Genomic DNA, 14,264 nt, shown 5'->3' on the forward strand with positions numbered 1-14,264 from the left:
GAAAGTTGCCGGGGAAGACGCGAGTGGCACGCACACCGATGCGCCGGCTCCGTCGACCTCGACGTCGTCTGGTGTGGGGTCGTGTTCGAGCTGCTGAAGCTGACGAGGCGCTCCTGCGCATACCCCTCGCACGAGAAAGAGGTCCCGGAGCAGCGCATCGACGAAGCTGGTAGCCCGCCGACAGTGCAGACGCTGCAGCTCATCCGCGCTATACGGGGTGATGGAGAGGGGGAGACGGCAGGGTGATACCAGTGTGTATAGGTGTGTAGACGCTTGGCTTTGGTATGCAGAGGAGACCACCGGTGTCGTCGGTGGTGGGGCGGTGTGTCAGGGTAAGCCGGCGTTGCCTTGCAGGCCGCGCGCGAGCCAAAACGCACGCACACGCACGTCCGGGGGGCTCGCAGCGATCAGGCACTTCGCCGGTGTGCACCGAGACACCCACAACACAAGAGTCGGCAGCAGGTGAGCACCCGGCGTGCGCACGATTACCTAAGTGGAAGAACGAACCAAGGGGGAGGGGGAGGGGCTGCAGCAGAAAGAGGCTGAAGAAACACAGCACGCGATTCTGGTGTCACCCGTAACAGTGCATGCCCCCTGTCGGCGCCACCGCCGGAAACAGGTCGTGTGTGTGTGTGTGTGTGTGTGTGTGTGTGTGCGCACGTGTGTATATGTGTGTGTGTATATGTGTGTGTGTGTGTCAGGGAAGGATTCACACTGAGCGCAGGCCCAAGAAGGTAAGAGGGGGAGGTGACTGGCCCGGTAAGCACGGCGCCGGCGCACGCGAAGAGAGAGAGAGACAAGAGGCGGAGAAAGAGCTGGATGCCGATGTGCAGGGAATGGATACCCAGCAGAGGCCGAAACATAGCAGCATAACAGCAGCTCTCGTCCACGTGCACGTCGCGGGTGGTGGACCTGCTGCACCCCGAGACACACACACACAGATGCATCGATGCGAGCGGAGGCGTGTGTCTGGCCGCCTCTGCCTGTCAGTGCGTTTCGTTCTGCTTTCCTTGCTTGGGTGGGCGCGATGTGCGAGAGAAGTCCTACACGCAGACACATGCACCACATCACGCAGCAGCATCCTTCGCTCGTTAGCGGGCGTTGCTCCGCCACACAACACGAGGTCCACACGCCGCTCGACTCACCCCCCTCCCCACTCCCCGCACCCGACGCCGTCGGCGGAGCACCGCCTCCGCCCCCAAAACGCTGCCCACACACATCCACCTAGCCGCTCCGCTGGGCGGCCTCGCACCCGCTCCCCAACCATGCCGGTCACCACCCCTGGTGCATCCCGCCCCGCCCCATCGCGGGGGCTCAGGCACCCCGCACGAGTGGGCCGTGCGAGGGCCGCGGGTGTGGGCCGCGCTGGCGCGTTGCCCATCATATGGATGGCGCAAGCGTGCTCACCGCCGGCATCTGCTGCGATGGATCGCGTTATCCTCGCCACGTCGCAGGCACCGGGCCCCGTCATGACGAGAGGCGGTTCGGCATGGGCGTGGGATAGGAGGGGGTGGGGGAGTGCACCGGGCCCTGCGATACCGCGCCCTGAGGCGTATGTGTGTCCTCCGCACCCCCCCGGAAACGCCTTCTGTGTTATATGTGCGTGTGTGAGGGGGAGAGGGGGTGCCACAGCCGCAATGTGCGCAGCAGAGGAAGGGGCACGCGCCAGCATCGGTGCGGGCATGCGGGCACGGCGGGACAATAACGGAGGCAGGATATCGCGCTCCGCTCGTCGTCGCGCTCGTCTGCTGTTCGCCGCAGCGATGGGGGTGTGGAGGGGGTGGGAAGTGATGGCTTCGGGTGTTCTTGTCTATCGTCCTTTTCTACACGGAGGTCATACAAGCGCAACTGCACAAGCATGTGCGCGGCACTACAGGCAGCATCTAGCCGTGCCGTCCTTCAGCTTGCTTCCCTCCTGCGCCACCCGTTCGCCGCCGCGTGCGAAGCACACAGACACACAAGTGTGTGAGCTACATGTGTACAGCTGCGGTGGGCCGGCTGTGGATGCCGGATATGGAGAGGGCGAAGTCCGCAGCCCGAGCGGTCGCCATCCGAAGCAGGGGCGAGACCCTCCGGCACCAAAGCGGGCCGGCAAGACATTCCGAGAGACGGCGTTCACCAAGACGGCGCCCCGCTCCGTTGCCATGGCAGTTCTGCCGCTGCTGATCAACGGCTTCACGCGCGAAAATGCTCGTGTCCGGCGTGCAAGGTAGCGGCGCGACGTGTTCCGTGGGGCCCTCCCGCGAAGCTCACCGTCCGACAAGCACACGCACACACGCAGGGCTCTTCATGTGCGGTGGTCCCAGCCACCTCGGCCTGGTGACGTTGGCGTCGTGGCCGCCGTGCAGCTTGTCCCTCGCTCGGTTCGGTTGCGCCTCGCCTCGTCTCACCGACTCGATCTGTAGCCGTTCCAAACAAAGGTAGAGCTGTCCCTCCAGTACTGGTAGCTGTAGTTGTACACGGCGACGTCGTCACCGGTCGCAACAACATACTCCGGTGCCGCGGATGCCCCATGCGTCCACAGCACCGACGGCAGATCGTCCCACCCTGGTACACTGTCAGGAAACGCGTTACGCTGCTCTGCCACCCACTCCGCTGCCGCCTCGATCGCCAGCTCCTCCCGATCGTCCCCGCGCGCTATCTCCACGGTGGAGGCGCTGTACTCGTTCTGGAAGTAGTAGTGCAAGAAATACGCGTCGGCTGGTCGGCAGCGGTGTGCTACGACGGTTGACCACGTCACGGTATTCAGCTTCCCGCGATGCAAGTCGTGGAAGCGGTCGTAGCCTTCCTTCACGTACCAGATCGTCTCATCATCGCACAGCTCCATCGAGCGATTATATCGATTCCGGAGTGTCACGCCGATCATCACGTCTTCGTGATGCAGACCCGCTTGACGGTACAGCGACCTCCGATCGTTGGAGTAGTCTGCCACCGCCAGCATGCGCAGATCGGCGTCGGAGCTGCTTTGTGGCGGCTCCAGTATAACCTGTGCGAGGCGGCGGTGCAGCATGAGCAGCATGCCCGCATTGAAGCGAACGCCCAGCATGCGGCGGCCGCTGCCCCAGTAGAAGCACTTCGTTCTATCCACTGGCAGCCGATCGTAGTTGTGCACGACTCTCCTCGGCGTCGCGGCCTGTGTGGTCGGCGAGCCTCCCGCCCCGGTCATCACCGGATGCCGTGGCGGCGGCGGTGGAAAACGCCCGCGTTTCACCCCGTTGCGCACGTACCGCACATCGCTCAGGAACTGCGGCACCTTCACGTAGGCATCGTCATCGCCCTTGATGATGAAAGGCACATCCTTGAAGGCGTGGTACGCGTACTCCAGCCACAGGATCAGCTTCTGGCTCATTCCCACCTCCACGGGAAGGCCCCACTTGCCGTCCTCGCCGATCTTCTTGTTCGTGGTCGGCCGGCGGTCCGTCATCATGTCGATCCACACAACGTTGCGGTGCGTCAGCGCCTCCTGCCACAGCGCAGACGACGCGTGGCAGACGTACTCCGCCGGCGACGTGAACGCGGGTGTCACGGGGAGCGACAGGGCGCCGCTCAGGTACGACAGCGCAGACGTCTCCGCGCCGACAGTCACGCGGCGGCTGACCACCTCCGCACACGGTGTGTCCTCGACGGCAGCGATGTTCCAGTCGCGGCGGAGCTCCATCCGGCGCTGCACAATGCCCTCGTCGGCCAAGTCGTCAATGCCCTCGGCCTGCGCAGTCGCCGCCAGAAGCGCCTCGGTGGCAGCCTTGTACTCCGCCGTCGTCGGCAGCAGCGCACTCAGGCGCCCTCGCCTCGGCTCGGCAGCTGACGTGCCGTTGCGCGCGGATGCTGAAGAGCTCTCTGATGCATTCGGGGCCACCTTGGGCTCCACCGCGGCGAAGACGTACAGCGCCAGCAGCGCGGCATCGAAGTGGTTCTCCGTGCGCGCCACCTCCTGGTACGTCAGCCACGTCCTGCGCTGTGCCTCACGCAGCGCAGCACGCGCCGGCTGATCCGTCGACGGGATGCCCATCACGGCAAGATACGGTGTCCGCGGCTGCGCAGCCCCCTCGCCAGCGCCGCCCGCGGTCGGAAACCCTTCACCGTACACGTGCCGCAGCCACTCCCACTGCGGCAGCTCCGTGCGCACATTCACGTCGTCCGTCACGCTCGTCATCGCCAGCAGCATCGGCCCGACGCGGCCCAGCGGTGCAGACGACGTCGCGTACACGGCGTGCTGTGGCTGCAACTCCACGCCCTCCACAGCGCTGTCGTGCGTCTGTCGGTCGGTGCAGTCTGCGCAGTCCTTCTCCACCACGTGCAGTGTCCACGAGGGCAGAAAGCCCGCGCCGATGCGCAGCGGGCTGCAGAGCATCGATCCGATGCAGCAAGTTTGCTGAGCGGTAATGTTGAGCCGGCTCACGGCGCCCTCGTGCTGCACCAGCACCGACCATGCAGCACCCGGCGGCCGCTGCAGGTAGCTGAGTTACACGTCGAAGCCATCAAGGGGCACGAGCGGCGCGTAGTTCACCGTGGGCACCTTTTACATCGACAATGCCAGCAGAGGTAGCGCGACATTGCGAGGCAGCGTAATGTGATGCCCGGTCGGTGATAAGCGGCCTAGCAAGCGTCGGATGAAGGCCGCGGCAAGTGACCTGTTCAGGGAAGGCCGCGCTGCGGTGCTGAATTCCCGAGAGGTGGCATTGATGGCGGTAGACGACGACGAGCGGACGTACATGCATTTCGCGAGGGAGGCTCAGAAAGGGTTGTCGGAGATCGCTGCCCCATTCGTTACGCTATTCGAGGTGGCACCGTCGCTTGCGCCAGCGAAAAGGCAGCCGGGCAGCAGGCGTCGTTTCACGGACTGTGCCGTGTAGCCCCTCGGCATGGATGCGTGCGTGTGTGTGTGTATATGCTTGATGCCAGCGGGTCACGCCGCGACACTCGCCGCAGCAATCATATATGCGCGGTGCCTAAGCTGACCGAGTGAACAGTTCTGCGAGGATTCGTAAAGGGAAGAGCGCCGGAGTCACACGCGACGAGAGAAAAAGAGACGTCTGCGGTGCGTGCCGGGGAGAAAGTAAGTCAACGCGCGACGGCGGAGGCGGTCCAAAAAAAAAAAGCAACGACGGGGTACAGAGCAGGCACGGCGAAGAGATGCTCGGCAGCCACCGCTGGTGCATACGCGCATCCGACCAGGCCACAAAAGCAAAACGCATGTGCCGAGATAGCGATCGATAAAAGGGCACGAGGAAGTCGTGTTGCACGGTACAACGGGTGGAGGAGCAGATCCCGGCGCTGTCTTCCAAACAGATAAGCAAGTGCGGCATCACGGAAATGCAGAGTTCACGTTGCAGGCGGTTCAGCGAGTTTCCTTTGCGTGGTCTTGACTTTCACATATTCTTCTGAAGCGAAACAGGTCAAAAATAAGTATGCGCACACCACCTCAGCTCAGCTGACGGCCGTTGAGGTGCAGCGACATCCTGGCCGACCAGGACATGCCGTCCAGCCGTCGAGCCGGGTCGATATGTCGCATAGACTCGTTCTTCCGCGTCCATTCCTTCGGGCACCTGCGGCGCCACACGCACTTGGATGGACTCCATGTCTTGATCCAACGCGGGACCCGTTCAAGGTGCTGCCCGAGGGAGGAAGCGATGGTGTCCGTCGTGCAGCTATTAGAGGAGGGCAGACTAGGTGCATGCCGGATGAGCCTCAGGCCAGGGCCCGCTGAGACCCTGCACATCCTGTCTGTGTGTCACGCTTCTCTCCGAGCAGCTTCAAACCGTCGGATTCCATAATATGATGTGGAGGCTCTCCACAGCGGAGTCTGGAAGACTCGATGGTATAATTTGGGGGTGTTGCCCTCATGCTTCCGGCACCTGCGTCGCACCCGCCCACCCGGTCGGATGTAGCAGATGCCGCATGTTTTGCACGCGTGCAGTGTGGGATTGATCCGTACGCATCTCCCCCGCCTCTCTCCGCCCATCACTCTCTTGCCCTGCTCATCTCTGGATGCCTTGCTTGAATGTGATACACCATGCCAGCTGTGCATGGCAGCGCGTGCGCACAGTGCTTGCGTTTTGCATCCTGGGGCCTGTTCCACGACGTTGTTGTCGGGGGACCCGCTGTCTGCATCCTCCACTTCCGTCCGTGCCGCCAGAGGGGGGAGGGCATGCCTGGATGGACTGCCCGCATGTGCCGCGACAGGTGGGGCGTTGCTGCGAGTCTGTGGCAATAGGGGGGAGGGGGGGCACACCGCTACCATCACCTCAGCCCGTACGCCTCTCACCGGGGCGGGTGTGCCCAGCAGAGGGGGCCCGTGCATCGGCAGGTGCCAGCGCACAAAGAGCCCACAGCCTGCCGTACCGACGGGGGCACAGAGGGTGTGGGGGTGCGGCCACAGACACCCCATCAAGGGGGGGGGCGCCCGTGCAGCGCGAGTGAGATGCGCGCAGTCAGATCATTGCCCCAGTCGAGGCGCGCTGTCAGCTTCAAGCGATCCGCGAATCCCGCGTAGCATACCGGGCACAGCGCCGGGCCGGCCGCCCTCATGGCACAAGCAGCAGGCGGGGGTGGGTGGGTGCCACAATGCCGGCGGTGTAATAGGCAGCACACCATCTGCGCCCCATGTTGTCACCGCCAGCCACCCGCCGCTGCAGCGATCCAAAATGCACGGACAGGTGTCTGTGCGGGACTGCGTGAAGATGGTCTCCTGCGGCCTCGCGAGCTCAGCATCCGTGTTCCTCGGGTGTGGGACGACTGTCGCCAAGCACCTCTTGCCGTGGCGTGTCGCATCGTGCACCGCGGTTTTTTTTTAGGGGGAGCGGATATGCGGCTATCGACCTCGCGTCTAAGGACAGTACCCAAGTCCGCGATCCGTGCAGTTGGCGCCGGCCCCTCCTTCACTGCCGATGTCGCGAGCTTGTCAGCTTCGCCCTGCTGCACCAGCTCGCAATAGCCAACGACAAGCCGAGGTGAGCGACGCGCGACGACGACGACGACGGCGGCGGGCTGATGGCGCCAGCGTATGTGCCCAGATACGTCGCGGCACGCCATCCCCATCACCGCCGTAGGGCCCGTGAGAGTGCCACGAGGAGGGAGAGCAAGTCCGTAACGGCGGCAATGCTTTACTTCCCCCTGCCTTAGTTAATCGATCTGTCTTCGCAGCAGGTCAGGTTTTGGTTCCGGTGCTTCACATCCAGCGCGGCAGCGGCAGGCAAGGGGGGAGGGGGTCGCGCGGGCTCTTGTCGCCGCATCGTTGGCTTAATTTGCATTTTGCAAGCATCGCGGCCGCTCCTGACGCGCTGTCTGTCGGTGCTGTACCGTCTGTCCACAGCGGGTGAGAGGGCTCCGCAGCGCCGGCGAGTCGCTGCCTGCATGCGGCCGGCTTTCTCTTCGTTTGGAAGGTGCGCGCCCGCAGCTTGCCAGGGAGTGATATGCTGGCGTGCACGCGGCCGCCGTGGATAGGGAGGTGTGCGTGTGCATGTGGCGCTACGAGGATTGTCGATGCCAGCACACCGGTGTGAGAGCTGCGGAGGTTTTGCGATGACACCGCCGTGCGGTGTGTGCACCGCATCCTCTTGTCAAGTGCGCTAGGTGGCCTCCTGGCGTGGCTGCGGAGGGATATACAGGCGTGCGCGGCGCAGCGGCGCTATGGGGTCGAGGGGCAGTGTATCGGCCTCTTCGAGTGGGTGTCCGCTGTGTACGTATTGGGGGTCACCAACGATAACTGCGACGGCTTTGGCGTGAAGGTGCTCAAGGCCCCTCCAGCAGTTTCCCACCAGCACTATCCGACCACGCGGTGGCACTGTGGCGCGTGGGTTTGATTCAAGCCGTGCCATGTGGGAAGAGCGACGCCTCCGCTCTTACGGACCGCACGCATGCGGTCCGTCAGACCCCCCCCCGAGCTCGGCAGGCCGAGTCATGGGTATTGTGATGACCACGGCAGCATGTGGGTCCATGCGGCGCGTCGGCTGGAGGAGGTCCGCGCGGAGAAGGTGGGGGGGGGGGGCACTCACCACCATGAAGTGTTCCCGAGGGCGGGTCTTAGTGTGGCTCGCATGACATCCATGTCTGCGGAGGGCGTCAGGAGTTCGAGGATATCCGAACCGAAAGCTTTACTTCGTCCGGCTATCTTGCTGTGCTCGGCACTCAGCGAGCTCACTGCACTGATCAAGAGAAGAGGATATCGGGCTGACTGTTGCCCGGCTCCGCACGCACACGCTGGTCATCGTCGCTCTCCTCTTGCGGAAGCGAGCTCAGGCGCGACGATTTCCTCAGAGATCCATGACCCAGCGAGTAGGTTACGCGGCCATGCTGAGCTTCCTCGGAGCTAGGATGACGGCGCCGCGGTCTGCCGCGTCCAGCGCGCGAGCGTAGAGTGTCCCAACGCTGCCCCTAGCTTCGTAGCTGGCTGGCGCTGCCTTACTAGGTGAAGGGTACAGGTCCAGGGAGGCTGCGGTGGATCAGTGAGGGCGTAGGCCAGGCTGCGGCGGCTGGAGCTTCGCCTCCAGATGGTCGCGCAGCCTTCGCAAGATCATTCGTTCGAGTGATGGTAAGAGGTTGCTGGTCAGCGCCACGGAGGCAGTGGAACACGAGACCGCCGTCGGGTATACACGGCTTCGCGAGGGAGCACCATGAGCCCCACGAATCGTTTTCCCGTGTAGCAGGAGCGTGGCCGATGGCAACGCTCTAGTTTCAAGCGTTCCGCAGCGTGCTTCTAGCCTGTGTCGGGAGGGCCTTCGACACTCTCAACGTAAACCTCGTCGAGGTCTGGGGGAGAGTGGGGCGGCGGTGGGCTTCACCGAGCGCTACGTCGAGCTCAGCTCTGGGGCACGGTTTGGCGGGCGTGGAAGTGGGCCTCGTGGTGTGACGTGAAGGGTGGCTGCTCGGATGTCGCGCTGACGTCTGTTTGGAGCATCTTCACCAAGGCGCTGGCCTTCCCTCTCGCAGGGAAAGGTGGCGCTCGCCTTGTCCGATGGCTAGTATGTGCGGTGCGCGATGCACAAGGGAGGCGAGGCATGGATAGCCTCGATGGACGCCCATGATCAAGGGGTCAATAGGGATGCGCGTATTGCAGGACGGCGCTCCTCCTACAAGCCTGACTCTCTTGTGGCCCTTCGAATGACCTCTCTCAGAGAGAGAAAGAGGGCCAAGCCCGGGAGACGCGCGCAGCACACCTTCGCGAGAGGCTGATTCCGCTCGTGCGAGCAATGGCGTCCAGAACGGCCCATCGGCGGTTTTGCCAGTTGGGACATCTTTTTTTTTTTTGGTTGTTGTTGCTTTTTTTTTTTGAGATGACCTTGGCGCTGTTACATCAGTTAGGAAACTTATCTTAGCACTGAGTGGAGCGTTGCAGGTTTGCGTGGGTTTGCGGTGGTTGGGGGGTGTGGCGGCATGGGGGAGGGCGGGGATCCCCCTTCTCCTCACCTTGATGCGTTGTTTTGTTTTGCAGGGGTTGTATGTGGTGATGGTGCAAGTCAACGCGGCACTCGGAAGCTGGAGCGCCTTCGCTTCTCTGCGTTGCTGTGCTGCATCGGCGCAGTCTTTTTTTTTGCGGATCGATTGGGAGATCAGAGCGCAGCGCAGCGTCCAGCTCGCTCACTGAAAAGAGTAGGACGAGGCACCAGATATCGCTGTCGGCACCGAGCTACATGCCTCCTCGAGGCGGACGGTGGACTGCATCGGCGCAGCGCTGACTTTACGCCGTGGTGGTGGTGACCCGATCCAGCATGAGGCAGACGGGCGCCACGGAGACGTCTCCGTGGCGCCCGTCTGCGCTAGGTCATGGCGAAGTGTATTGATCGCTTGCGTATGTCACGTATTTGTGATGGAGGCCAGTGGTGCGGGGGTGGTCCCCCGCCTGGGCGGATCGCCCCTTCGTGCCCCCACGCCGAGTAGCGCGAGTCGGCGTAGATTCGAACAACGTGAGGGCTGGGCGCGACGTCGCTTCGCGTCTGATGGAGGGAGCCTCCCATGTCATGAGGTCCGCTGCCAGTGGTGTATCCGGACGTGGTGTGTAAGCGCCTCGTTGGGTCATCGCGGCAAAGCCAGACCGCCACTGATGCAGCCTATGTCCTTGGGAACGGGGAGGGAGGGCCTAGACCTGTGCGCATGTTCCTGTTGCGTGAACACGGAGACGCCAGAACCGCCCTCCTCCTCTCCTACTGCACAACCATGCTGAAAACCAGGGGTCATCAACTGCCTCGGCGGGCCTGTCGCGGTGATGAAACGCCTCCCTTGCCAAATGCAGACTTGTATCGAGGATTCCTCAGGGAACCGGGCCCCACCAACACCGCCTGGCGCCGTCCAAGCCCACCGCAACACGTCACCGCATACAGCGCAGGCTCGCCCCCGCATCGCGCCCCACGCCACCGCAACGCAGCGAAGGCAGACAAGTAGCCGGCGCATCCGTGCGCTCCTTCTTTCGACCGCCGGCACGAGTCGTAGCGAGCCGGTGCAAGCGGCATCATGGCCGCAAGCCTCGCCGGCGCAGCGCCGGCCCCCAGACACCTGCCCCCCCCACACACACCAAGAGTCCGCCACCACCACCCCGAGAGCCTGCCACCACACACGCACGGCCCGGTGGCCCGTGTCATGACAGGAGCTCCAGGGCGGCACGCCAAAAAAAAAAAAACGATTAATAAGCCCCGCACTAATCGGAAGAGCTCGAAAAGTGAGGTGGCGGATACATCGGAGCGCCCACGTCCCGCACCGCTGCGGCCGCAGCCGCTGTGATAATAACTGGCGATTCTCTTCAACAACAACGGCGAGAGATGCCGTCGTGAGGAAAGGCGGCAAAGGTCCCGTGGGGAGCCCCTGGTGAACCGGCCGCGGTGAATATCTGGCTAAGTGCCAGCGCAACAGAACGGCCCTTCTTGTGCTCGCGACGCTGCGAGGGCTCGCATACATACACAGCCGTGCACGCCAAGCCCCGTCGCACAGCTGTGTGGACGGCGGAGCGGGAGGAGGGGGGAGCTCATCTGTGTGTCCGTCCGTTTCGCGTTTCAATAGCGCTCTCACGCTTCTTAGCGTATGTGCGACTAAAGCCTCGTCGGGTGAGCGTGCCGCCACACCCACGTTCGCCTCCTCACCACTGCGGAAGCGAGCGATACCCGTCATGGATGTTCGTCGCTTCATGCGTCCAGTACTCGTAGCGGTTCTCGTACATCGCGACGCCGTCGCCTTCGGCCAACGTGAATGGGGGGCGTCGGGAGATGTTCCGCGCCCACTGTACATCTGGCAGACTGCTCCAGTTCAGCGCCATCATGAGCGGATCTTTCTGAATCTCGGTCACCCACTGTGCCGCCATCTGGACCGCCGCCGCCTCGTGCTCTTCCTCTGTGGCGTACCTGCCCGCGGCAGCTGCGATGCGGTGCTCTTCGCGGAAGTAATAGTGCAAGAAGTACGAGTCAGACGGACGACAGCGGTGCGCCACGACCGTCGACCACGTGACGTTGTGCGTCCGCCCAACATGTATGTCGTGAAACCGAGCATACCACTCCTTCACGTACCACAGCCGCCCGTTCGGACACAACTCCTTCACGCGTGACAAGGCGCGGTAGATCTGCAGCCCCATGAGGATGTCCTCATGGTGGAACATGATGCGCCGGTATGCCGACGTCCGCCTCGTGGCAAAGTCCTCTGCGGCGAGGCGCACAATGTCCAGTCGGTGTCTGCTCGCCTTCGGCTCGAGCAGCGCTTGCGCCACGCGACGATGCATCATAAACGTCATGCCGGCGTTGAACTGCGTGTGCAGGTGATGCCGCAAGCTACCCCAGTACACGCACTCAGCCTCATCCACAAGCGGCGGTGCTTTCAGAGAGGGCATTCCGTTGGCGTACGCATCTGCGTCTGCCGCCGGTGCCGCTGCCTTCGTCGCCCCTGTAAAACCTACCGCCTCTTCACGTGCACCGCTCACCCAGCGACGAAGTGGCAGCGACGCTTGCCGGGCCTGCATGCCACCCATCACATACCGCACATCGCTCAGGAACTGCGGCACCTTCACGTAGGCATCGTCATCGCCCTTGATGATGAAAGGCACATCCTTGAAGGCGTGGTACGCGTACTCCAGCCACAGGATCAGCTTCTGGCTCATTCCCACCTCCACGGGAAGGCCCCACTTGCCGTCCTCGCCGATCTTCTTGTTCGTGGTCGGCCGGCGGTCCGTCATCATGTCGATCCACACAACGTTGCGGTGCGTCAGCGCCTCCTGCCACAGCGCAGACGACGCGTGGCAGACGTACTCCGCCGGCGACGTGAACGCGGGTGTCACGGGGAGCGACAGGGCTCGGCTGAGATATGTCAGCGCAGGCGTTGCGGCTCCCTCCTCCGCGTGCGACACTCGGATAACTCGATCGCAGGGTGAGCTCACAACATCTTCGAGCTGCCAGCTACTGCGGAGGGCCACTCGGCGGCGCTCGACGCCCTCAACGAGGCCGCCAGCAATCGCGCTGCCTGCCGCAAGGGCCTGCGAGGCCGCGCTGTACTCTGTGAAGCTTGGCAGGAGCGCACTCCTATTATGGCAGAGTTTCGCGGAGTCGTTGACGTGCGCGACCCCTCTCATGGGCTCGGCCGCCGTCGCCTCTCCATTCATCGGCGTATCAAGAGACGCCCCTGGCTCCACCGCGGCGAAGACGTACAGCGCCAGCAGCGCGGCATCGAAGTGGTTCTCCGTGCGCGCCACCTCCTGGTACGTCAGCCACGTCCTGCGCTGTGCCTCACGCAGCGCAGCACGCGCCGGCTGATCCGTCGACGGGATGCCCATCACGGCAAGATACGGTGTCCGCGGCTGCGCAGCCCCCTCGCCAGCGCCGCCCGCGGTCGGAAACCCTTCACCGTACACGTGCCGCAGCCACTCCCACTGCGGCAGCTCCGTGCGCACATTCACGTCGTCCGTCACGCTCGTCATCGCCAGCAGCATCGGCCCGACGCGGCCCAGCGGTGCAGACGACGTCGCGTACACGGCGTGCTGTGGCTGCAACTCCACGCCCTCCACAGCGCTGTCGTGCGTCTGTCGGTCGGTGCAGTCTGCGCAGTCCTTCTCCACCACGTGCAGTGTCCACGAGGGCAGCATGTGCGGAGAGAGAAGCAGCGACTCGTTGCATGCACCGACGCTCACGGCTGGGCCACTACCGCACCGCGCACGCCGCTCCTCCTCCAATATCCTCGTGTTCAGACGCCCCACGGCGCCCTCGTGCTGCACCAGCACGGCCCACGGATGGGAAAGCGGTCCCAGACGGCGCACCAGTTGTGCCTCCGACGGTTGGTGCGAGCGCTTGAGCCATCTCAACAGCCACCACGTCACGAGCAAACAGCTGATATAGAGAGCCATATCTACGAACAGGCACACGGGTCGCTTCCGCAGCCCGGCGCGACGCCGCCACAAGCGTGTAGCGCCCAGCTTCATGCACCCACAAAGTCGCGAAAGTTGCCGGGGAAGACGCGAGTGGCACGCACACCGATGCGCCGGCTCCGTCGACCTCGACGTCGTCTGGTGTGGGGTCGTGTTCGAGCTGCTGAAGCTGACGAGGCGCTCCTGCGCATACCCCTCGCACGAGAAAGAGGTCCCGGAGCAGCGCATCGACGAAGCTGGTAGCCCGCCGACAGTGCAGACGCTGCAGCTCATCCGCGCTATACGGGGTGATGGAGAGGGGGAGACGGCAGGGTGATACCAGTGTGTATAGGTGTGTAGACGCTTGGCTTTGGTATGCAGAGGAGACCACCGGTGTCGTCGGTGGTGGGGCGGTGTGTCAGGGTAAGCCGGCGTTGCCTTGCAGGCCGCGCGCGAGCCAAAACGCACGCACACGCACGTCCGGGGGGCTCGCAGCGATCAGGCACTTCGCCGGTGTGCACCGAGACACCCACAACACAAGAGTCGGCAGCAGGTGAGCACCCGGCGTGCGCACGATTACCTAAGTGGAAGAACGAACCAAGGGGGAGGGGGAGGGGCTGCAGCAGAAAGAGGCTGAAGAAACACAGCACGCGATTCTGGTGTCACCCGTAACAGTGCATGCCCTCTGTCGGCGCCACCGCCGGAAACAGGTCGTGTGTGTGTGTGTGTGTGTGTGCGCACGTGTGTATGTATGTATGTGTGTGTGTGTGTGTGTGTGTGCGCACGTGTGTATGTATGTGTGTGTATATGTGTGTGTGTGTGTCAGGGAAGGATTCACACTGAGCGCAGGCCCAAGAAGGTAAGAGGGGGAGGTGACTGGCCCGGTAAGCACGGCGCCGGCGCACGCGAAGAGAGAGAGAGACAAGAGGCGGAGAAAGAGCTGGATGCCGATGTG

The 14,264-nt window shown here is 63.5% G+C and overlaps 2 protein-coding genes across 2 annotated transcripts; both read right to left on the reverse strand.

Moving 5' to 3' along the window:
* Nucleotides 1-2,386: 2,386 nt before the first annotated feature.
* On the reverse strand, nucleotides 2,387-4,351 carry SCGR4 (phosphoglycan beta 1,3 galactosyltransferase; the record flags this gene model as incomplete). Its single annotated transcript, XM_001462676.2, has 1 exon — nucleotides 2,387-4,351. One exon carries the CDS (start codon nucleotides 4,349-4,351, stop codon nucleotides 2,387-2,389), a length of 1,965 nt encoding a protein of 654 aa, XP_001462713.1.
* A 6,714-nt stretch (nucleotides 4,352-11,065) lies between these two features.
* Nucleotides 11,066-13,384, reverse strand: SCGR3 (phosphoglycan beta 1,3 galactosyltransferase; the record flags this gene model as incomplete). Its single annotated transcript, XM_001462730.1, has 1 exon — nucleotides 11,066-13,384. One exon carries the CDS (start codon nucleotides 13,382-13,384, stop codon nucleotides 11,066-11,068), a length of 2,319 nt encoding a protein of 772 aa, XP_001462767.1.
* Between the last annotated feature and the right edge of the window lie 880 nt (nucleotides 13,385-14,264).

The sequence above is a fragment of the Leishmania infantum genome, chromosome 2, assembly GCF_000002875.2.
Source record: "Leishmania infantum JPCM5 genome chromosome 2".
Lineage (NCBI taxonomy): Eukaryota > Euglenozoa > Kinetoplastea > Trypanosomatida > Trypanosomatidae > Leishmania > Leishmania infantum.